This window comes from Orbicella franksi, chromosome 12, assembly GCF_964199315.1.
Source record: "Orbicella franksi chromosome 12, jaOrbFran1.1, whole genome shotgun sequence".
In the NCBI taxonomy this organism is placed as follows: domain Eukaryota; kingdom Metazoa; phylum Cnidaria; class Anthozoa; order Scleractinia; family Merulinidae; genus Orbicella; species Orbicella franksi.
The window spans coordinates 6,336,621-6,360,849 of NC_138156.1; the positions used below are offsets into that span (position 1 = coordinate 6,336,621).

Here is a 24,229-nt window from a genome sequence, read left to right on the forward strand (position 1 = left end):
CATTTCTGACATAACTAAGTCATCATCTTACAGTGGTAAGTCTCAGAAAAAATTCAATGTTGGAAAATCTTCGCGCGAACGTCCTGAAACCCAGAAAGGAGACTAATCTAGGAGTGACTTGAGCTTTATTTATCACCTAAAATGGCCCGGAAATGGCAGCATTTTTCATTTATTTATTCCGGTGCACCCTGAAAGATACTTTGATATTACGTTCTTAGATGCTCATTACTTCAGCCATATTAGGCAAAAAGACCCAACACGGCGATTTGGAGACAGTATCGACTTCAGTAAAACGTCAAAATAACGAATTGCCAAGGGACTGAGAACGTGTTAATTGTGCCGGTGTTTTGTTTCGTGCATTTTACCACAAAGTACATCCGTATTTGTCGGCCTTATGCGCCTACTGGCGCGCAGAGACTTAAGGACGGTGCCTACTGAATACAAAGGTTTTTGCGCCAGGTTAGGACCTTGAGGAAAAAGTAGATCTTTGCAAGGGTTATCAGAATCCACAAAGAAAAAAGAGGGTAGCCACGCATTTTTTCGAGATAATTAGCCTTGAGTCTCAACAAAAATGCTGACATCAGCATTTTTCTGAAAATAGAAGGAGAGGATATTTCTTCACAGCTTTCTTTAGAATTCGCCTTTACATACAGAAAAGCAAACACATTTATAAAGGTCTGAAAACTACATGGTAAATGGTAACATAAAAACCATTTTTGGTATGTTTTTAATAACAAAATTGTTGCAACAGCACTTTTAGCGTCTCTGACAGCCTTCCTCAGTTTCAGCTAAAATACAGTCTAACTATCTTTTGCTAACAACCAGAAACTAATCACCTACTGAATAGGCTTGCCACTTCCATTCCATAGCATAAAATATAGGGGTAACCACGCGTTTTTTTAAGTTATTGATCCTTTTTCTAAACTTTTTACGGTGCCTGTTACATTTTTTCCTGTCACCTCCCCAGTAAGTAAAACATTTGCGTATCTCGCACTTGTTTTGCGCGCGCACTACGCCATCTGCAGGTACATGTTTACAGTTGGATTTCAGTATAATTTTCGACAGATAACAGCTAGTTTTTCAGCTGGAAGACGTTAACAGTTAGTGGTTAGCGATATGCTGCTGTTCTGGTGTTCCTGGTTTAAGTACAGGTTCATTAAACTTGATTTGGTCACAGTAGGAAAATTTTGCTTTCAATTTAGTCGTGTACTTGGTAGCGTAGTTAATTGCGTCATGTCAACCAAGCGCACGCGTGGCGCTTAAACCATACCTTGCGTGACGCGCACAACATGTGCGCACTAACAAAAGTAGGCACCGTCAGTTAATGATGATGACATCCGTATTTGATCGCGCGGAAGAATACCGCTCTTTATAAAGCCTGGTTCTCATATCCCGCCGACCTACCTGCGACGTAGTCGCCGGTTGCAATTGACAACGTTCGGCGATCTGTCCCAGTGGGTCCCCGGGGCATCTGCGATGGATCGCCGACGTACTCAAATTTGCGCGAAATGCAAATCGAACCGCGCAAGTTTCAACCATATTACCCGTAAATATGGATCGAGTCGTCTATTGGAGTACGTTGCGTCCGCAGATGATGTTCACATAAAATATTTTCATCGCCGACAACCGCCGGCTTGCTAGCGAAGTTGAACTCAGCTCAACTTCGCAGGCAAGCCGGCGATCAATGCCTGGGATAGATTATGATTCGGCGATAAATGTTCACATATGCCGTAACGGTGTCCCAGGTATGTCGGCGGCATGTGAGAACCAGGCTTAAGGGGACTTATTTGTAGAGGTTCTCGGGGACGTTTTGTCGGACGCGTTTCGTCTTGGGGGCGTTTTGCCCAACATGTATAACCGATCTTTTCAGGGTGTAAGCTGTAAGAAATGAGATTTGCAAATCACGGTATTCCTGACCGTGTCTAGCCTCCTTGGCAGCCTTTTTTTGGGATGTCACGCAACTTTCATTGGGGAGCGTTGCGTGACATCCCCCCCCCAAAAAACGGCTGCGCAGGAGACCACACTGTGTCATGTACCAAATTCAAACTGCTGAAAGTTTTATTGTCACACAATCAAACAGAGTTAAAAAGGAAGAGAACAATGACTCGCTAGCTATTTTAAAATGACTTTATTAACAATCCAACAGCAATAAATAAATCCTGACTACAACAGTTACGAAAGAGGTCAATCAAGTCAATTAAAACAACAGTTTCATTAATGAGCACTTCTGGAACAACATTTACAACGTTTCATGAACTTGGTTATTTTTGTGACAGTTTGGCCTAAAAATAAGAAGCTAAGATGTCCAGGAGGAAAGCTACTTGATCCTACATGAAATTTCTAGATTCTTACAATTAACTCATCGTGTTCACTAAAAGAAGTTAAAGCTATCTAAAAACTAAAACAAAACAAAAAAAATCTGTCAAATTTGACCCACGAAGTTTATCTTCAACGCGATCCAGGGTGTATGCAATGACACCATCTGTAATAGACAAATATGACCACAATTATTACCAGTCAAGCAGGATTATGTATTAACACAATGAATGGGTATTTAGTTGAGAAACTGTCCCATGTTATTCTAGATTTTCTGATATTTACAATTTACATTGAAAAAACAATCACTACAGCATTAATCCATAGCTTTCTTAATTTTTATAATTGCATAAAGTGTTGTTTGTACTAATAAAAATTCCAAATCCACGTCACACTTCAGGGATAGCACCCTCCCACATGGGCCAGAAAGTCACACAGAATCAGACATAATCTCAGTTTCAGTAGCACATACCAACTTAGAGTATGGTGCTAGATGGGATCATTGCTACTCCCATCCCAGGCAAACCCCACCCACGCATTTTGTCAAGTTGCCATAACAGATTGCTAATGCCTATTTATACTCTTGCAGACCATCAATTCTTATAATCCATCAAATATTTGTGCTTGCATGCGATTGGTCTAATTGCGTCACAACTGAATATTCCCCAGCTGAAACTGGGGAATATCCGAGTGATATCCCCCAAAACTGCACGTGTTGCGAGAAATATGTGAAGGATAATAAGCACAATAGCCTCCATTTGGGGCAAAAATATGCTTGCATATTAATTTTGTCCTTGGACATTCTCTGTTCCTCGAAGCTCACAGTTTTTCTCAAGCTATGCCCTTGAAAAACTGTTCGCTTCTCAGAACAGATAATGTCTGCAGACAAATATCAGTGCATATTTTTGGGCCAAACGGAGGCTATCATTTATATGTCTTCCTATAGACTAAAGCCTCTAGGAATTGAGCAGAGACTTGATAATAATCAGAACGTGTCTTCCTACAAGACATTTTACCACAGTCATGCGACAACTTACTTCAAGTTACCTTTCAAGAAAGTTAGAATCGTCTTGGGCTGCGAGACCTGCTCCTTCCTCCCCTTCCTCCCCACCTGCCAAGAAATACACACATGGTGAACTGAGGTTTTTTTTAATCTTACAGTATAAAGCCAGTAAATACTTCGGGTAATAATAGCTTTAGCCTGACCACCAACCCTCTATTTTGATCTGAGTTTGTTGAGATAATAACAAGCAAAATATTAACTGAGGGGAGATATGATTGAGCCAAAATGCGAGGGGGTGGGGCCGGGAAAAGACAAAAATTGAGGGTCTGTGGAAACTGAATTCCCTGTTTCAACAGAAATGGAAAACTTTGACTGGCTGAAAGGCCATTATCATACCAACACCAGTCCCAACACACATACATCATGTGGTTTGGATCGGTTGTCATCACTTGCCATCAACAGATACATGTTTGGCAAAAATAGATCAAGAGAGATAAACGAAGGTATTTAGTTGATGAAAATTAAGAATGTAAAGAACATACCTGTCTACATCAGGAGACCTTCCTCTTCCTCTGCGTGGTGGTGACCTGTTTTACAAAATTCAAATGAAAAAGTTAAACTTAGCTGCAAACATTGAATTTCATTTACTATTTGTCTTTTCCCCACCTACAGGTATTTTAACCATCTTTGAAATTTAAGAGAACGCTAAAGGTCAGAAGGAATGTACATGTAAATTATAAACGATAATCACACAAAACACCAACCAACCAAACACACCATTAAAAATAAATATCATCTACCAACAGATAGGGAAATGGAGAAGGCATCTCTTGTTCTTCATCAACAGCTATATTCTATAAACTTATCACAGTTGGTTATTTATAACCTAAGTTCAATAAAACGGTTAGAGTTTTGTACATACTGGAGATGGTGTCTCTTGTTTTTTTATTGACAGCTATTATCTATAAACTTATCACACTCGGTTATTTATAACCTAAGTTCGATAAAACAGTTAGATTTTTGTACACGCTATAGTCCTGAGATACTGGGTATGTTTAACCCAGAGTAACGGTTAAAACAACTTTTTGTCAATGCACAAAATGAATGTGTAAAATTAATTAACACAAAATGTAGTTTCTACATGTATCTTATCCGTGCCTAAATTTTGAAGCAAAACCTTAGTTTGCGCCTGTTTCAATTCACTCTTTCTTTGCTTCCCGAGAAATCAAGATTTTTTTAAAATCAAAACATTACCCTTCAAACCCTCCACATTTCACATGCCTCTCCTCCTGACGTAGATGGTTGTTAACAATTCCATAGCAAAAATTGACAAAGCTGCACTTAATCTTTGACAATGAGGACACTAGATCTGCACTTAATTTTGCTATGGAGGTCGAAATTTGATGAGGCTGTGCGAGGGAGAGAAGGTCGTTGATGAAGTAACTGAACCCATGCTGATTGCCAGAAGACTAATAACCAAATGTCTACCATTCAATGTTTCTAGGAACGTGTAGTGTCGATATTTGGGCTGATTTTATTTGCCATAGTTGATTATGAAAGAAGAGTTGAAGCACCTGGTTTACACTGAAGGTTACCGTAGACTATTGGTCTTCATCAAAGTTTTCTCCAGTTACACTTTTTATAGTTTGAGCTGGAATGGATGAGACTGGCAGGAATTTGAAGGCAGAGAACACAGTAAATGTCCTTTCCAAACAACTTCCACTGTAGTGTTTCGTCGTACTTGTGCAAGATGTTGTGAAAGCTGGGCTCTGGCTGTTACGCAGATCATATATTTCTGAAGGTTGGAAGTTTGCCAGTGTACTGCACAGCAAAATCGTTTGATAAATTTGAGAGGTGCATGCTTTTTGTACTTGGATGTGAGGCTTTAACCACTCTATAAATCAAGCCATTGTATCCAAAATGAAGTGCATTAAAGAGTTGCAGAGGTTGGTCGCTGTATACCTTGAAATGTGGAGGTTGATGACATTGTCGCGCAAAAATTAGATATGAGACACTTTTGGAGATTTGAACCATGGATAGGAAGGATGTGCACAGGGAAGACATTGACGATTATACTGTGAGGAAAACGAAGGGAGGTTGAGGTGAAAAGGATGTAGGTGGAAAGTTGAAGGCACTTTTTGTGGTTGGTCGATGGCATGGGAGAAGGGTTCTGCTGGGGAGAAGCCTTTTTGAAGGAAGATGAAGGGGAAGGCACATCGCTGGGCTCAGAACCAAATGAAAGAGGTCAAGTTGGCCGAGCTGTTTAATCATTGGGGGTGAAGCTTAGATGTACCTACAGAATAACCCAGACATTACAGGAACATCAGCACAAAAAAGTAAACGAATATGGTATTACAAAATGAAATAAAAACACTTCAAAGACAAGTCAATATGATAAACAAGACTACAAATTTGATCACAAACATTCATTTAACAAATGGTGGCCCATTAACATTGCAACTTCTCTTACTCAAAATGGACCACAGAAAAATAGCTTGGTCATGTACCTCACTTCAAAGACCTTCATTAATTTATGGAAAACAATTCTATTTCTTGGGGTCTCAACAGACTAGAGAGTTAGATGTCATTAACTATTAGTGTTTTCTGCACGAAAAAGCCAAAGTAATCTACAATTTTCATGTTGCCTTTTGCCTCTACTTCAATTTGAGCCCTTATGTGAAACTTTCCTGACAAAAATGAGCGTGTTATTTGCTCGATCAAATGAATGTGCAGGTGAAATGCTTTTTGATATGCCCCGTCTATCACAAAGCCATGTTTTTAAAACCAAATTTATATTGAGTATATTATTAATATTAGCATTAATTATTTTGCTGTACCCTTCAGGATGAACATCTTGATGCCAAAACCTCTGGCAGAAACATTGATACTGTCTTAATTGTTGAGAACTGTCTCAAACACTTGGAACTCAACAAATGTTTGTTCTGAACAAGCAGACTAATTTTCCTATTGGAAAGAAAACTGATCGGATGTTGAGAAAGAATTTTTACAGTTGGTATTGATATTGAATGACTGACAACCTTTTGGTATTGACAACCAAGTCTCTAGTCTTTTGAAGCCCTTAAAAGCACAAGCCAACAGTTCTAAATATCGTCTACGCACACAAGGAAAAATGGAAAAGTCAGCACCAAACAAAATCATTTAATAAACGTGTATTTGATACAAATCTGAGCACTCCAGGACGCACCTGTAAGGTGACCTTGACCTGTCATCATAACGATCAGAGCCTCCCCTGTCATCATAGTGTCGGCCACCGCCACCATGACGGTCGTCACGGTAGTCAGAGCGACGAGATCCTCCACCTCCTCCTCCACCCCCTCGGTTGCGGTTTCGAGCCATTTCTACCCGAACTCTTTCTCCACAAATGCGAGCGCCATCTAATGATTTACAAGCGTCTTCTGCATCACGGTATTCTTCAAACTCCACAAAGGCAAAGCCGGGGGGATTACGGGCCACCCAAACATCATGGAGTCTTCCAAATCTCTCAAACTCTCTTTCTAACTCTTTCTTTGAGCCATTGTTACCAAGATTACCCACATAAACTTTGTATGTTCCTCTGTCTGTCTTCCCTGACATCTGTGACAACAAAAGACACAAGAAGACTAAGAAACCAAATTCTGTGTCGTGAATGAGTTTTAAGATTTAAGTCATACATGTACATCATTAAATGACTGCCTCAGAATGACTCATTAAATATCAGTTATGAAGAAAAGCCACCATTCAAGTCAAAATTCATGACGTTGAAGACTACACGTTGATTTGAATACTATAAGTAAGTAAAACAACCTCCCAATAATTAAGAACATTAGAAAATTACCCAAAGGTAACGTTATGTTGGTTATGAACTAATTAAACAAGAACCTTTTCTGCTTTCCACTCGTGATTGAACTTAAAAAAATGCCTAATAGTGCATATTTTCTGACTAGAAAAGCTCAAAAATTTGCACTTTAATCTGTTCGCCATCGGAAATTATAAGTAGAGCACTGCATATAGTTAGTGCATAATACGAATATAATTTTCTCAGTTTCAAACTTTCACTCGGTTTTCTAAACATCTAAATTCTGTCAAAGTAAATACTGTGTAAAACTAGAATGAATGTCGGTGTGGATCAGTATGAACTAAAGTATTATCTTTTAGCGATCAAAAATCTCCAGAAGCAAGTTAGCTTTAGAACGCGAACGTGCCATGAAAATCAGCGTCGTTGATTTCCGCTTGCAACATAAAATTGAACAAAATTGAGCACATGAATTTGTCCGCTGAGTGTTTCAAATTATAGATTTACCTTTCGATCGAGGAAGAAATCCCTCCAATGTTTGGCTTTAACTAGTTTTTCGTAAGGAAAATCGAACAAAATGGCGTGAAATGTAGTCAACGCAGCTGCAAAGCGAGCAATCGAAGCACGTTGGGGTTCATGGGATCGAAGTCAATAACAATCCCATACTGCAACGCTGGCAAGGGAACGGTCATGAATTGAACCGCTGACGACCGAGGCTGAAGACTCTTGATGGACAATGACGCGCTCGAGGGTCGCTATCGATGAAATGAAACGTCGATTTACAAATTATAGGATTTAGACAAATATTACGCTATATTATCAGTACCAAATGTGTCAGAACTTCGTCGAAGATTTGAATTACGCTACATTTCAGACGGTGAATTTAATTTTGCAATACCATCAAAGAAGACGTCAAATAAGATTTTACTGCTCCCTGTGTTGCAAATGACAGCAAATTTTTTGCTGCAAACATTTAATCCTGTCTACTGGCTCGAAAAACACACAGCAAACTAAAAGCTATATTGACATAACCTGGCCCAACGGATGAGGACTTTTGGGATTGAGCTCCTCGAATAAACCTTGTTTTTTCTTACAACTTAGTGCTTTAAAAATATATCATTTGATTATTGTTTTCTCATTATATCCGTCGTAATAGCCCATGTGAAACTAAAGAGATATGTTATCTCAGGAAACATTCTTGTGTAACATTCTGGTACTTATGCATTTGAGGCCTTACGTACCAGTCATAAGAGATAACTTAAAGCTGGTTGCATACCTAGCATTCGACTAGCCTACCGATAGGGCCTCTCGTGTAGTTAAGTACACAAGAGGTTTCGAAAACTGTCACACTTTAATTGTGTTCTCCTGATTGCTTCCGCATTTTAGATCATGCCAGTACTAATATTCAACTTAAGATGAAAGAAGCTATTCGCATTGTTCAGGAAAAACCTTCTTTAGTTGATTTAAAACCTCACGCAGTCACGCACTCTTTCGCTGTATTGCCACTGCAATTCTATGGTTATTTTGTGCTGCGCAATGCAAGGGGCTGTCTAAACTCTTCGTCGAAACATTGTGTCTTCTTTTGACATTCACAGGACTCACAGATATGTTTAGAAGAATCAGTTTCATTAATTACCCCTAAAGTGTAGGGTGCACTCAACTGCCAGGGGGCGGGGTGGGGGGGGGGGGGGAGGAGGGGGTATTCTTCCCTAGACAAAAAGACCCCATGTATTCTAGATCTGAAGAAGCTGCAAGCGCATTCATTAGTGTTGCACATGTAGGAGAGATAGATGAAATCCATTGTCACCAATTGCCCTCTGTAGAACTTTTAGAAACGCCGATGGATTATCTCTATCAATAACACTAATGGTAGGTTTCCCTACAGGAGCTACGTCACGGTTTGCGCATCTTAAAAATTTTAGCCTAAATTTCTCAAGTTCGTCGTTTGTAATCCGTGTTAATCTTCTCCATCCTTAACCACCCTTGTTCCCTTATGGTTTATTACTATCTCTTTGGTGTTTTTCTATCTCAGTAAACTGGCATTTTAAGGTTTCCTTCAATTGAAAGGTAATTTTGTATGTGGCCAAAAATAACTCAAGATACCGTGCGTGACAGAGATCTTTTAATATCATGATTTTTTCCTATTTATCTTTAATCTATCTATTATTTTTATTTATTTATTTTTCTTGCTTTCTTTCTTTTACTTTTTAGGGCCCCACTGAAAACCACTGTGGCGAGTTGGGTTCCCTCATTAAACATGATTACTATTAATAACCCCTTGAAGTTTATACAGGGGCTCAAAGATGTTATTTAACATTTGTTCGGATTCAATGCCTCTTTTGTGATGCGTATTGAGGGGCTGTCAACATGATAAATTTTATATGCTCCCGGAATCAGTGTCACTTTGGAAGAAAGTTCTCACTAATCTAGGCGTATTTCTTCAGAGTTCAAGTGATTCATAAGCTGTCGGCGGATTGACGATTTGTAGTACAGGATCGCAGTTTATTTCGACCCTATTTGCCATTAGTTGTTGAGGTGAGTAATGCAGGAGCTGTGACGCGGAAAAAAAACAACAGCAAGTAAGACGGCATCGGCATTTACGAAGACAAAAATAACAGGCTTGTTCGTTGTTTCCTTTAAATGCCGTTTTAATAGTCGACGACGAGCCAGCTGATTTTTCAGTTCTCCGGTTAATCAGGAGCTCACCTACCAGATCGCTCTAAAATTATTTTGAGTAGATGTGGAGGTCAGTGAATGGCGGCTACAAACTGACAAGTGGCCTTTAAGGTCGGCTCACACTAAGGGACATGTTGTGGAAACGTGAAGCAGGGACAAGCCCTTTTGTGTGTACGCATCATAAGATGCATGTTGCATGAACAGTGTGCAAGCTGGTGCATATGAAGAGGATATTTGTTCATTTGTATGTTGTAGTGGGAACAGTTTGAAAGAGCAGTGTGATGAAAACTTATTTCATTTTGTCCCTGCTTAATGACGCGCGAATTCAAACCAGTTGAATTTCACGCAGCATGTTGCGGGGACAAAATCAACTTGTCCCCGCACGCGTGTGTGCCGACCTTAACATTTCTGATCAGTTATGGTAAATGTCATCGACTGCCACACCAAGGAGTTATCGGTGAAATCGATCCAGCCCTTAAATTAAACGCGGCGGTTTAGGTGTGACTTCATATAGCTTGACCTCATTACGCTAACACTACTACACAAACAGTATTTGCGGAGTAGCTAGTGTTAACGTAATGAGGTCACGCTATATGCGATTGCGTACAATTCACAATAACTCAAATTGCTCTCGCATTTTAAGTGGTTCTTGTTTATGATCAGTTGATCAGTTGCTTTTGTTTCTTTACTCTATATTCGCTCGAGATTTCGCTTGCGTGATAGTTGAAGAGGGCGCAGCCAGCTGAGTCAAATACCACGCATAGAAATCGAGAACAAACAATCGAATTGTTTCAGTATAAACCACTAGTCGTTCAAAACTTCATCTTAATCCTCTTCACAGATACTTGGAAAACGCAAAGAAGCGGCCGCCAGTTTGTTAACAAGCGCACACTGCTGGGCTACTCACTATCTACAACGGAATAGGAAGTGAACAGCGTAGCCAATCAGGAAACAGCATTTGTAATAGAACACTAGTAGATTTAGACTGAAAACAGAAGATTTTGTGAGCTTTCTACTTCAGAAGAGCAAGAAATATTGGGCAATGCGTGTAGTTTGGTTAGAAACAGTTTAATTAAAGAGCCTTCTATTCGAATCTTGCCCTCTTATACTTCAGTGCACTTGACCTAGCCGAGCAGCACAGTTGAACTCTTGATGTTGTCAGCCACCGGCAGTCGTTTAATTTGGCTTGCACAATGTAAGGCGTATAGCAGCGTGTTGCTTCGAAACCTCCTAAAAAAAACCCTTCTCCTTCGTCACAATTTGACAGAATATATAGTTCGACAGCAATATGATTGTGTAACCATGTATACCAGTTTAAATTTAACGACAATTAAAACTTGTCTCATTAGCAAACCACTATGTCCGTTACAGCCTCAGCCGAGGAGAGAAGGTTGTCATACGGCTGGTTGAGGTTTCGTCCAACATGGCTGCAGTTCCTCAACAATCCAAAATGGTTCTTGTTCTTCTTGGGTCAGTATTTCTTCACGCAGAGTCTCATCACCAGTGGCTTGTACCCTGGTACCGTGAGCACGATACAAAAACGCTTTGCCTCTTCAAGGTAAGGTCCGTGAATTCCAAGCCTTTGGAAGTACAATGTAAGGCTTCTCCTCTCTTCCCTATAGTGACTTCTTTTTACGTTTTCCGTCTCTTTCTCTACAATTTGAGGTCATTGCGGTTCGGTAAAGAAGACGGAATATTTAAAAGTGAAAGTTTTGGAAAAAGAACGACTAGTAGGGCAGTCATAAAAATGCGCCATCTATCGTAAAAAAATCCTCCTAAAGTTAAGAAAAAAAATGCAAAAAAGTTACGTAAGTTCCCATGTTAACAAAGTTCCCCGATTTTAGGTAAAAAAAGGTTTTTCTTTTGGTTCCAGAAAGTTCCCTCTCCCCTTCTCGGTATTTCTTGGAATATCTGTTATTTCTGATACATAGTTCTGGCATGGTTCTCGAGGAAACCAAACTTGTCTGTCTGTCTGTTTGTTTGTCTGTCTATCTATCTGTCTATCTGCCTGACTGTCCGACTCAGAGTTTGTTTGTCTGAAGACTGTCTGTCCTTCTGTCTATCTGTCTATCTGTCTGTCTGTCTATCTGTCTATCTGGCTGACTGTCTGACTCAGTGTTTGTTTGTCTGATGACTGTCTGACTGTCTGTCTATCTGTCTATCTGCTTGACTGTCTGACTCAGTGTTTGTTTGTCTGATGACTGTCTGTCTATCTGTCTATCTGTCTGCCTGTCTGTCTATCATGTCTATCTATCTATCTATCTATCTGTCTATCTGCCTGACTGTCTGACTCAGTGTTTGTTTGTCTGATGACTGTCTGTCTATCTGTCTATCTGTCTGCCTGTCTGTCTATCTGTCTATCTGTCTATCTGTCTATCTGCCTGACTGTCTGACTCAGTGTTTGTTTGTCTGATGACTGTCTGTCTATCTGTCTATCTATCTGTCTATCTGCCTGACTGTCTGACTCAGTGTTTGTTTGTCTGATGACTGTCTGTCTATCTGTCTGTCTGTCTATCTGTCTATCTGTCTATCTGTCTGTCTGTCTGTCTATCTGTCTATCTATCTGTTGATCTGCCTGACTGTCTGACTCAATGTTTGTTTGTCTGATGACTGTCTGTCTATCTGTCTGCCTGTCTGTCTATCTGTCTATCTATCTGTCTATCTGCCGATCTGCCTGACTGTCTGACTCAGTGTTTTTTTGTCTGAAGACTGTCTATCTGTCTCTCTGTCTCTCTGTCTATCTATCTATCTATCTACCTGTCTATCTGCCTGACTGTCTGACTCAGTGTTTGCTTGTCTGATGACTGTCTGTCTATCTGTCTATCTGTCTGTCTCTCTGTCTATCTGTCTATCTGCCTGACTGTCTGACTCAGTGTTTGTTTGTCTGATGACTGTCTGTCTGTCTGTCTGCCTGCCTGCTTGTCTGAATTTCTCATATCAACATAAGGACGATTTTTAAAAATTTCAAGCTCACTTTGTCAGTTGTTGCTTAAAAATTTAGTCGGTTATCAGTTGTCACTCAACGCCATCTAGGTCTTGGTTAACACCGAGTTCTTTGTTTCAACAGTTTCATGATGGGAATGATACAGAGTAGTTATGACATTGCTGCCGTGGTCTTCACTCCGTTCGTCAGCTTCTTCGGAGGCCCTCGTAAAAAGCCGGTGTTCTGCAGCTTGGGCTTGCTCATCATGGCTGTCGGTGTCTTTATCTTCATCTTACCACACTTCATCTCTTCGCCGTACGAAGCTGGTTAGTACAGTAACAAGTGATCAAAGGCTTATGTCGGGCAACTCGTGATTGTTATGGATTGGCACTTCGTAGGGGCTGCATTAGGTATCTTCCGCTACAAATGCATCAAGCATTTCACAAACCAAGCCTCGCGTAAAATATTAAAATTAGTCTCATAGGACAACTGAAATGTAAATGTATTTTGTGGTCTGACGTTCTGATTAAAAATTCGTCACCAATGGTCTTTCCTATATAATTTCTAGGAGTTTCCACTGATACCAACGCAACCGTCAGCCGTGGCGAACTATGCGCGGGAAATCTGACGACGTTTGGCCGGAAAACAGACTGTGAAGAGGACACCTACACTGGTGGCAACGATCTTTACTACGCGATGTTCATTCTGGGAATGGTTGTTGCAGGCATAGGCAGTACTCCAAAGTACACTCTAGGAATTTCCTACATCGATGAAAACGTCAAGGCAAAAGCGGCACCTATGTACTTTGGGATTTTTGTTGCTTTTGGAATAGTGGGTATAAAGGGATAACTATTTTATTCACTTTTGGACTTTTGGTAATAAGTATCATATCTTCTCGAGAAATCACTGGGGTCTTTAGTCCTCATATTGTCTAAAAATAAACGGTGTTTTTGGCGAGTTTTTCGAATATTTTGTCAAAAAGAAACATTTTTTTCGACGGAAGGTTATCATCAAGAAATAATTTCTTAGGCTGAAATTTGAAGAATAATCATAGACAGCCCTTGTGTGAGGCGGGGTGACCTCATGGTTAGTGCGCTCGACTCCGGATTGAGCGGCCCGGGTTCGGGCCTTGGCCTGGGGCATTGTGTTGTGTTCTTGGGCAACAAACTTTACTCTCACGGTGCTTCTCTCCAGCCAGGTGCATATATGGATGCCGGGAGGTTAATGCTGAGGGTAACCCTGTGATGGACTAGTATCCCATCCAGGGGGGACTATAAATACTCCTAGTCGCTTCATTCTACGGCTACCAGAGATTAGCACCGGCCAGACTGGCCACTGGGGTTGTATTTTATCTCTTGCACACGTTTGTAAATTAACGAGTACAGATTTCTCTTTTCGCTTGACGTAGATCCGCGAAAGACAACAAAGTCACAATTCTTGATGTAATGATGAATGGATCTGTCAATCATTTCTTTCAGGTGCCGCTGCGGGATTTGTTTTAAGTCCAATCTTCCTTTCAAAGTTCGTCGAATTTGGAGTTCAGACCTCGCTGACTCCTGACGATAGGCGATGGGTGGGGAACTGGTGGCTAGGTTTTGCCATATTTGGAGGTTTATGTGCGTTCTGGAGTCTCTGGCTCTTTGCCTTTCCCAAAGAGTTTCCGAAAACCAAGAAGCGAAGAGTAGAAGAAGAAGCTAAACTCAAAGAGAGCACCAGTGACGATGTAAGTTATAACAGGAACTTGGTGTAACATCTCGAACAACACCAAAATTGATTTCCACTGGATTCGCTCAATAACCTCACTGTAATGTCACCCTCAACAACTTGAACTTCCGACCGAGCTCAACTCAAAACCGCGCGCGCTGACTAGATGTGATCATTCAAGTCATTTTCTTTACAATTTTAATGTCAGTAACTCGAACCACTTTGTCAGAGGGTAATGAGTCAAACCCTACTCCAGAACAATAAATTTGATTTCTAACAAGCCTAGCATTGTGGTACGATAGTCGGCGGATAGCCAACTCGGCTGCGCCTCATTGACTATTCGCTCAGAGAAAACTCCGGCTCGTAGTCTAACTGTTAAACAGAAATACGATATTTAACCAATAAGCGCTCGTATTTTATTGGGGCTATTTTCTAATTGTAATCATAACTGTAACAAACTTCTCGATCGTGATTGGTTCTCCGCGCGCCTATTTGTAACGTAATCGATGGCGATCAAATGCAAGCATCCAATGTCGACTTTCTGTGATTGGATACCTTCGCCATTGGCACGTCAGTTATGCGAGCTTCAATGGCTTCCTTCTCAATGGTCCCTACAGTTTTTACCACAACGACCACTACAACTTATGGAAAAAACTACCGACTTTTTCGCTCAAAAGAAATTCTCAAAACACTTTTTTAAATCTCGAACTTTGTTATTGAAACGATTGATTGGTAATTTCAAATCTACCCTACGCTTCGCGCTCGTTCAATTGTGAAATTAATCGCTCGACTACTCCCTGAATTATACTCCACTAGGTCCAATTACTATTACTAATTAGTGGAATTCTACTAGTATACTAATGCAAATGCTGCAATCTGATTGGCTGAGCTGCTCGTATACTATCAGCCATTAGAATGCAGTAGCTTTCGGTCGTGCACGAAATGCGACGTTTTTATCGTTTTTCCAAAGTTTTGGAAGAAAGGTTAGATGTAAATGGATAATTATATTCCTGAGAAGACAAAAAGAAGGATATAAACGGGTTCCTGACTTGAAAAACTTGAAATTATTGAAAAAACCGGTGCGCGCGCGCGTAAGCAATTGCAAATTTACCAAGGAAAATTCAATACGTGCGATTCTGTTAAAGCGTAAAGTTCAATAATGCGTCGAAAAATATTTGGAAACCATTATTTGCGTTAATTTAAGTTAGAATTCTACTAAAAACAATTAGATTATTCGCTCTCGATTTCTATGAGGTGAGAGCAGGAGCCATAATCGGGGACGGAGACCGTAAGTCTGGGGATTCGCGCGCACCTATGATATGGGACAATTTTTCTATTTTTAGAACAAATTGCGCCATCCTGACGTCATATATCCGCGCGGATTCACGCACATGTCGGGGACTCTCGCGTGGATGTTGTCACGTTGCTTGATCAAATGGTGAGATTTGAGAGATTCTCTTGCGTATTTTTCACGGCGATGGCAGGGAATAAGGCAGGGAATACGAACCAGGGCGCTTATATGTAGTTTTATGCTCTGAGCTAACGGAAAAGGTGGGTTTTTCAGGGTCGAAAGCAAGACTTCAATCTCGCGCTGAGAATGAATAATAAGATCTGCTCACGCTAGTTGTAAGCTTACGCGTATGTTTTTGCGTCTGTTCTGACTTAAGAATATAGCAAGAAAACTCTCTACTCTGGTATCGAGTTAATTTGTGAGTTTCTTAGGCAATGGTTAATCATAACCAAAACCTGTTTTGATGGTTTCTTATTGTTTCTGCTTGTTTGGTGAGTTTGCAAAAGATTTTGAAAGGAAAGTCTGACGCGTACAATTAGCTCATTTGCATTGTGCAGCTCGTGTACTTTCAAGTCCGAGTCGGTGTTTTCAATTGTCAACAAATCTTGACAAAGATTTCTTTCGTTGTCTTTTGTGCTGAGATGCTGCAACAAATTTTACGAACGCACAAAAGGCTACTAACATCATGTGTGTTTCTTCAACATAAGCATAGTGAAGTTTTACACTGTGAAAATGAAAATAGAAATAAATCAACAAAATCGAAATCGTTATTTGAAGTTGATTAACGAAAGCGTCATCGTAACTTTGCTGATTATTTCTGCTTTATTCACATATTTTCAGCTTAGCTTTTAATATGTTCTCAAACATTTATCAATCTTAAACATATTTAAAAACTATCGAGTTATTGTTTGAGTTCGATGTACGCTTTCACACGAAAGTGCGGTGGAAGTACAATTTGTCATGTTTATTGACTGTACAAAACACGCATCGGCGGGCGCTCTCATTCATCGAGAACAGAGAATTTACTGGATTTTTACACGAATAAAACTGAGCAGTATCTACGGACGTAAAGTTATTAGGCCTTGATGAAACATTAAGCGTTGCTTATAATTCAAGCGAAACTCAAACTAGCAATTATTTTGTTTAGTTTTCGGTCGCGATAGACTGGCAAATTCCTCGCAAGCGTGTGGCAAGAGGAGCTAGGAAACTATGAAGTCCTGAAGCTCTGCTATATCTTAATATATCCAGCTAGTTTTTTGCTCTGTAATGGAAAAGCTGTTAATCTTCAACATATGTGAAATTTAGAGTGGAGTAATGTACAGCTCATGTAAAAGAAGCATCCGTCGGGACACAACTTGGTCAGCGATATATATAAGCTTACAGCGGAACATACCTAAATTCGACACTGTCTTACTTCACTCAAACTGGAGCAGCTTACGACGAAAATACTTCCAACAAAATTCCAACAGACGTAAACGCGTTGAGTTGTGGGCCAAAAACATGAAAAATTTCGGGAATTTCGGACGCCATTTCCCCCGCGCGACATCCGCAAAAATCCTCGCAGCATGTACGCGCGTGTGCCTTAGGCGATGGCGCAATTTGTTCTAAAAATAGAATTATTGTCCCATATCATGGGGACAACCCCAATACTTGAAATGGCGCGCGCTTACGGTCTCCGTCCCCGATTATGGCTCCTGGTGAGAGTTGATTCGGCCTTCGGCCTCACCAGCTATCACCTCATAGAAATCTCGATCTCATAATTCAATTGTTAATTAGTGACTTGTTTATCTTCGTTCGCACCATTATAGTTAATTTTAAATGCTCTATAATTTTGTTTCTCCTCAGCCTACAAAGAATAACGTTGCCATTGCCTATTCAGGACTAAAAGACCTTCCCAAAGCCACTAAGATGGTCTTCACTTGTTTTCCATTCGTCTTCATCACCATAGGTGCATGCTTAGAGGAGTTCGTTGTCTCTTCTGTCACTACCTTTGGGCCAAAACTACTGGAGGCCCAATTCTACGTACCGGCGGGCCGCTCTGCACTATTGTACGGCGTAGTGGCCATCCCTGTGGCGTTATTTGGAAACATGCTTGGTACGTATTTACAGCTGGGAATTACGCAGGAGTCCATCACTCGGAACCTCCATACGTACCATTACGTAGAGTCAACCCTTTCCCGTATTGTTCTATTTTTAGAACTGTAATTAGCGCAGGGGTCTCTTGGTTTCCCACGATAATATCTTGTTTCTGCAGATAGAAAATGCAAAATAGAGGGCAAAAGGGTGATCTCTGATTTTGTTGTAACAAAGAATGGTCTTAGATCGGGTATCATTGGGTATTGAAAAAGCGTCGTGTGAAAACTTCCATAAGAGCTGTTTCTAAAAATAGAAAGATATGGGAAAAGGTTGACTAACAGGGTTAGTAAAGGAGATGAAGGCTCCGGGTAATGGGCTTCTGGAATTACGTCGACTTCCAAATGACATTAATGATGTTACAGGCGCTAACAATAATATATAAGGAGGAAAATGTCTGGTGTGGTCTTTTGTGAACACCTTTTCCCCTTAGCTTCTTAAGAGCGCTGAACGACTACTCACCATAATTGGGCTTTTTTATATTTTGAGTTAATTAGGGAACGAAAGGGTTAAAACCCTTTTATTCCCTAACTCAAAATATGAATCATCTTTACGAAGCGTCATAATTTTTGTCATGACAGGAGCCTGCTAGCAAGCGTTCCCGTAAGAAGAACCTTTCCGCATTCTGACCGCGCGTAAATTGGAGCGAGAGCAAAAATTCCATGAAGCACCACCACCCCCTGCTTCGTCGACTTTTTGTTCTCGCTCCAATTTACGCGCGGTCAGAATGCAGAAAAGCTCTTTGAACGGGAACATTTGCTACGCAGGCTATCATGACAGCTGAAGTAAGGGTTGTTGCTACATTAAGATAATTGCTCCTTTGTTAATTTTTTTTTTTTATCATGGATTCTCAATGACGGCTTTCCCTCAAAAGCTATCAAACGCTGTTTCAGTCTATCTAGAGTGCTTTTAAAGCTCTGTACGTTAATTTTAGGCTGCGCTAGAAACGTTTTATCTGTTCGGTCATTCTAGGTGGATCTTGAGTCTCCTCGGATTTATTAGGGTTTTTCTGTCCATTTCTCGAAAACCTTAGGCCTTACTGCCTCTCTGAAAATAGCTGATCTTTTTTTGGTACCCAAAATAAATGAAATTTTTCAATCCGAAAACAACATTTAATTTCCTGCATCATAAACGTTCAAGGTAACAGTTTTCTTGAGACAAATGGAGGGGATTTAAGGCCTCGCGGAAAGAAACTTTATCCGAAAACGATCCGATGGGAGACAATTAAAAGTAATCATTTGTCTTTTAGGAGCTTACATCAACAAAAGATTGAACTTAAACCTGGCGGGAGCTGCCAAGATGTGTTTCATTGCAGCATGTATCGGTCTCGGGTGTACTTGTCTACTCTACATCAAATGCGACACATTACAGATTGCAGGAGTAAATACGCGTTACTTGAATAGGTTAGTGTATCTTGTGCAGCTAAGAGCTTTGGAAGTGGCTGATGCCATCTAGTCAAAACAAAGGGATAGGTTGCACCTTTTAGAGCAGTTTTCAGTTAAGCTTGAACAATAACCCGCAATTGCTTTGGTGTCGAATTACTGGGCTCTGGGCTCTGTTGGCTGGTTGGCCCCAGCTACTGAACCAATCGGACGCAGAATCGACACAACCTCGATCCCAGACTCTCCCTTCTTCGCCTCCCAAAGGAGAGAGCTTGAGATTGAGGTTGGAACCAAAGCTGATCGAGATTTGGTCGCACGCAACTCTAACGCTTCGTGGCGGTTACGCGTATCTTCTTCGTGTTCTCATTGATTCATTGTTACGCTTTTGTGTTTAGCCATTGTAATTGCTTTGGTTAAGGCGTCTTCGTCTCAGGCTATTTGTGAAACTGCAGAGGTATGCATACAACCGATTGCGAATTATTAATCTAGCATCAGTAACGAGTCCTTTTTCTTTTTCACGTACAGCTCATCTGCTCTCCAGCTCGATTCAAAATGCAACCAAGCCTGCAATTGCAGCGGGGTGAGTTATGATCCCGTTTGCGGAGGGCCGCTGACCTACTTCTCCCCCTGTCACGCGGGTTGTGGTCAAAACGATAATCAGAATGAGGTATGACCATTTGTCATCTTAGAAAAGCGGTATCTGCTAGCGTTTACACTACTTAATAAAGGCTGCTCATTATAATTAAGGTTTCGGGAGAAACCACATTTACATTACATTCGTAAGGCATCCTCTTAAAGTCTATGTATAGTATTTCCATGGCATGTGCTCTCTTAAGCATTAGATGGGGCCAAATCAACTCTAACATTGTCGTTATTTTTACTGTTAGCTGCGAAGAAAAAGACTATTATCGTGCTGTTTCGGTAGGACAGCTCGGTTTTGATTACCACTCGTACGCTCGGCGCAGTCACTTTATACACGACTACGAAAAACAGATATACTAAGTTGTAATTAATCGATAAAACCCGCTTTAATCTTCACTTTCAGTCTTCTTCCTACTACCAAAGCTGTACCTGTATCATGTCCAAAGACGATCCCATTGGAAAGGTGGAGAGGGACGTGTGCCAAGTGGATTGCGAGCTCAACCTAGTGCTGTTTTTAATTGTACTTTCCGCCGTTGCCCTGATGACGTTCTTGAACGATACACCGGCTTTAGTAGTTACATTAAGGTACTGTTTCCTAACTTTTTGTCTGTTTGTTTGTTCTTGTTATTCATATAGCTGGTCTCCGCATCAAACATCCTCGAGCGTCCGTTCTGCATGCTAGTTGATTTGTTCCCAGCCCTTTTCATTTCCAGCGTCCTCTAAAAGTTTCATGGGACACTTGGTCTTGCGTACGTCAGGTGTTAAAAAGTCGATAAAACATTTATTTTAAGTCGACAAATGTAAGTCTAACCCGATGGAGAGTGACGGACGTTTTGGGCGAATTTATCAATTTTTAGACGGAACAACATTTTGACAGGTGAAGAGAAATAAGAGCCGACATCTTTTACCGGTACATACAGCTTTGAGATTTTTGTTCTGGATTGTGTGGCACTCTCAGTGACGCTACACTATAACTAGTGCAGTGTCACAAAGGTTTCGAATCGTGCGCAGTCAAGGGTCGATAATACGGAAAGAGCATTCTCGTTTCCAGAGGCCGCGCTCCTTTTGGTCAGCACCAAGAATCACGACCTCTGGGCTGGGTCAACACCGGAAGTCCGCGATTCACGGACTTTCCGTCAAATCTGACAAATCTGACAAATCTGATTGGCTGAGAGTACGAAACGAAAGCTCTGCGCATGCTCAGATAATCGGGTCCGGTCAGAGGTCGCGATCTCTGACCGGACCTCTGACCTCTGGTGCTGACAAAAAGGAGCGTGGCCTCTGGGGACGAGAATGATGGGCGAGTATCTCGCTAGTAACGCAAATGTTTAAGTTCAAACCTTTTAAAAGTTTTTGAATTTTTTTACGGGCTTCTTTTTTCCCGCTTTCTCTTCTTTGTCAAATTTAGCTGAGCAAGCAGTTGTTTAAATTTGTCGTTACTGGCTTAACAGCTAACGTTACTGACAAGGTTTTCACTCTTTTTTTTCGTTTTAAGGGGCCTTCCAGCTGGACAACAGGCGTACGCGTTGGGTCTCCAAAGTGATCTGACCAAGATCCTTGGCACTATTCCCGGTCCTATCATCTTCGGAGCACTTATAGACCAAACCTGCATCCTGTGGGACACAAAGTACTCCTTAAACAAATGTCCTGATCTCGTTGTTGCTTCTGCTGTCGCAATCTCGTTCCCCGGGGGGGGGGGGGGGGGTGGAAACCAATATAAAGAGGACGGGGACGCTCTTCGGAAATTTTGAAAAGAGCCACTAAGAGGTACCAAGATCCTGTTTAGTGGGCGTGGCTTGAGATTTTTTTCAATATCAATTCTAAAACAACACATTAACCGGCATTGAATGCTTTTTTCCGCTCAATGCCCTCAAAGGTACCGCTGAACCTTCCGCTGTGGACCATTTAAGGCTCAACACCCTGAGAGGTACCAAACCCCTAAAAGGTACGATGATTATATGGGAGTCACCCCCCCCCCCCCCCCTCTCCTCGGGCTTGTTCTCAAAGACAGCGATCTTTTAGTTGACCTCTGGGAGAAATCGCAAGGTTGGCCAGCACTCGTCTGGTCACAGCTAGTTTTACGCATGTTCAGAAACCGTTATTGAACTTGAAGACACAATCAAACCGGGACAAGGATTTTCTGGTTCCTGGTTTTGATTACGTCCAGGGTCGTTGAGCGTTCGGTCTCGGATGACCAAACACGCAAGGGTTCTGGGGACGAGATTGTTGCCGTTGCTTAAACTGCTATCACAACACATCTCAAAATACTTCTTCACATACAAGGACGTTGACGGAACGTTTTCCCTTGACAGGCAAAAGATATATAAGTTCTCGCTTACTCCCAGATTTTCTGACTGCGAGCTCTTGTAGCCCACTTCCTCTCATTCGCTTTTAGTGATAAATTACAGAAGTTGAAAATCACGAATGACATCACATGCTTGTTTAACACCATTTTTTGTTGCTTGATTGTCCTCCAAGGTGCGGTGAAAGGGGTTTTTGTCTTGCGTACGACCACGACGGACTCGCCAAAGTGGTGCTGGGAGTTTTGCTGGTGTGTAAAGGTCTGACCAACACGACTTTCTTTCTGTCGTGGCTCTTCAGTCGGCGACAGACAGAAAACAACAACACAAGAACAGCTGTCGATACGGCTCTTTAGGAATTCAAGAAACGTGGAAACATTAACTATTTACCTGCAGCAAGGGACATATTTTAAGACGGAATCCATCACAAGTTCGAGTAACCAGCGGACAAAAACTCCGCACCTAGGCTATTTATATTTACATTGTATTGCAAACTTCTTTGCGACTGTCTAAATATCTTCTCAAAAGAAATCATTTCTAACAACACCAAATGTCGAAAACAAATTTTGGGGTTCATATGAAACACTTGAAATGACTGGTGAAATGAAACTGATGATGGGATTTTACCCGTGTTTGCACAATTTCTCTGAACTTTGAAATTTATTTTCTCGAGTTCCCATGGAAAATTGTTGTCGGTGTTATTTCAGGCAACTATTTATATCTTTAGCTTTTAGAAAATGCAAAATGAACTGTTATGTACTCAAAGCTATTGTGGCGCACGGTTTTTGTCCATTAAAAACTGAAATTGCTCGATTTCCTATAGGATTTCGTTTTAACATCTTTGGCGCGCGTTACACTAAACGACTTCGACCATCGCTAGTATCGATGTCAAACAACATCAACAATTCTTCGTATTTTTCATCTAAAAACCCGCCTCCATAGATCAATTCACCAAGCCAAATTTAGAAAATATGCGAAGTTTCGTAAGAATCCGATGCAAACTCATGGAAATACGGGACCCCAATTACATTTACCATTTTTTTTACAAGAACTTGCGTACATTTCTTTGTAGCTGAGTTAAGCCGCGCGAGCGGAGCCCCATACCTTAGAAAACGTGACTATCCGTACGTCCGCCCGTACGTCCGCAAAGCCCAGTACCTTGAAAAATAAGCACATTACCATAGGTACATCTTTCATATTGGACATCCATGTTATCATGAATTAATTGACAGCTGTCAAAACAAGGTATCAGCTAACCAGCATCACGTGACCATATCGCAGGCTCAGGTCAAGAGCTCATCGAGGTCGCGTGTTTTTTTTAAGTTGATTACTGACGAGGCACTGGTTAATTCATTGTAATGGGAGCTCTGCTTTTAGGCTTGGTTAAATCCACGTATTAAAGTCATACCCGGCAGATCAGGCTCACCCGCTGAAAGATGCTCTTGGTATAGAAGGGTGGTGTTCCAACATACAGCTCATACTGGTTTTTCGATTGGATCGCGGGCTCAAGCCAGGTTATTACGCTGGAGGAGAGGGAGGGAGTACATGGAAAGGCAAAATTTCGGCGCAAATTAAACCCTGACGCGTTGTTCACTTTTCTTCCAACATATTCCTTGCGCAATCGTCTCTTGGAAAGTCCCTGATATATGCGTGCGTAATTTCTGCAATCTCTGGTACACTCATTACGTATGGTTTGTTAAAATCTAACTAGAAAAAATAGTGAAACCGCACACTGAACAATCATATGCTCACAATTGATCATTTTTGAGTTTCTGATCCAGCGAAAAATATTCTCCTGTCATTTATGGTTAATTATTTAATTAATTAATTATCCGCTTTTAGGCTTGGCTAAATCTATATATTAAACATTGCCAAGTTGCCATGGGTTATCTAAATTCGGCATGATTAATGGAGCGGTGAGGCTACTTTCCATGGCCTTAGGTGTCCCGCGGGGCACGATGAGGAATGAGAGAGACTGCTTTCCAAAATATTGCTGAACGCCCAAGATTACCGAGATCCGATTGTTTGCTGTTCAGCTCTCCGTTTCTCTGTAGCGCTTCGTTATC

The 24,229-nt window shown here is 41.1% G+C and overlaps 1 protein-coding gene and 1 pseudogene across 4 annotated transcripts; one reads left to right on the plus strand and one right to left on the minus strand.

Moving 5' to 3' along the window:
* Positions 1 to 2,113: 2,113 nt before the first annotated feature.
* Positions 2,114 to 7,739, minus strand: LOC145463161 (serine/arginine-rich splicing factor 3-like). 3 transcript variants are annotated; one of them, XR_014041296.1, is made up of 6 exons: positions 7,620 to 7,739; positions 6,525 to 6,913; positions 4,574 to 5,612; positions 3,862 to 3,906; positions 3,364 to 3,427; positions 2,114 to 2,482 (listed from the first exon to the last, which is right to left on the minus strand). XR_014041296.1 is itself a non-coding variant. In XM_081446884.1 (5 exons), the coding sequence occupies exons 2-4, from the start codon at positions 6,911 to 6,913 to the stop codon at positions 3,376 to 3,378; spliced, it is 486 nt and encodes a 161-aa protein (XP_081303010.1). In that variant the 5' UTR covers positions 7,620 to 7,739; the 3' UTR covers positions 2,114 to 2,482; positions 3,364 to 3,375. The 3 variants fall into 3 exon arrangements, 2 of the variants coding, with proteins under 2 accessions (XP_081303010.1, XP_081303011.1); XM_081446884.1 differs by lacking the exon at positions 4,574 to 5,612; XM_081446885.1 differs by lacking the exon at positions 4,574 to 5,612 and having other exon boundaries at positions 3,354 to 3,427.
* Positions 7,740 to 10,959: 3,220 nt separating this feature from the next.
* On the plus strand, positions 10,960 to 23,875 carry LOC145463085 (solute carrier organic anion transporter family member 4A1-like; annotated as a pseudogene). The gene is made up of 10 exons (XR_014041281.1): positions 10,960 to 11,346; positions 12,856 to 13,046; positions 13,283 to 13,546; positions 14,190 to 14,434; positions 17,561 to 17,801; positions 19,089 to 19,242; positions 19,747 to 19,888; positions 20,267 to 20,448; positions 21,359 to 21,490; positions 22,342 to 23,875. The product of XR_014041281.1 is annotated as a solute carrier organic anion transporter family member 4A1-like (transcript).
* The last annotated feature ends 354 nt before the right edge of the window (positions 23,876 to 24,229 follow it).

Bases quoted from the DNA above. Each gene is read 5' to 3' on its own strand.
- LOC145463161 (XM_081446884.1), bottom strand. From the start codon at position 6,913: ATGTCAGGGAAGACAGACAGAGGAACATACAAAGTTTATGTGGGTAAT. The intron at 3,907-6,524 runs GTGCGTCCTGGA...TTTGTAAAACAG, and splicing joins AGGTCAAGGTCACCTTACAG to GTCACCACCACGCAGAGGAA. The intron at 3,428-3,861 runs GTATGTTCTTTA...ATTTCTTGGCAG, and splicing joins AGGTCTCCTGATGTAGACAG to GTGGGGAGGAAGGGGAGGAA.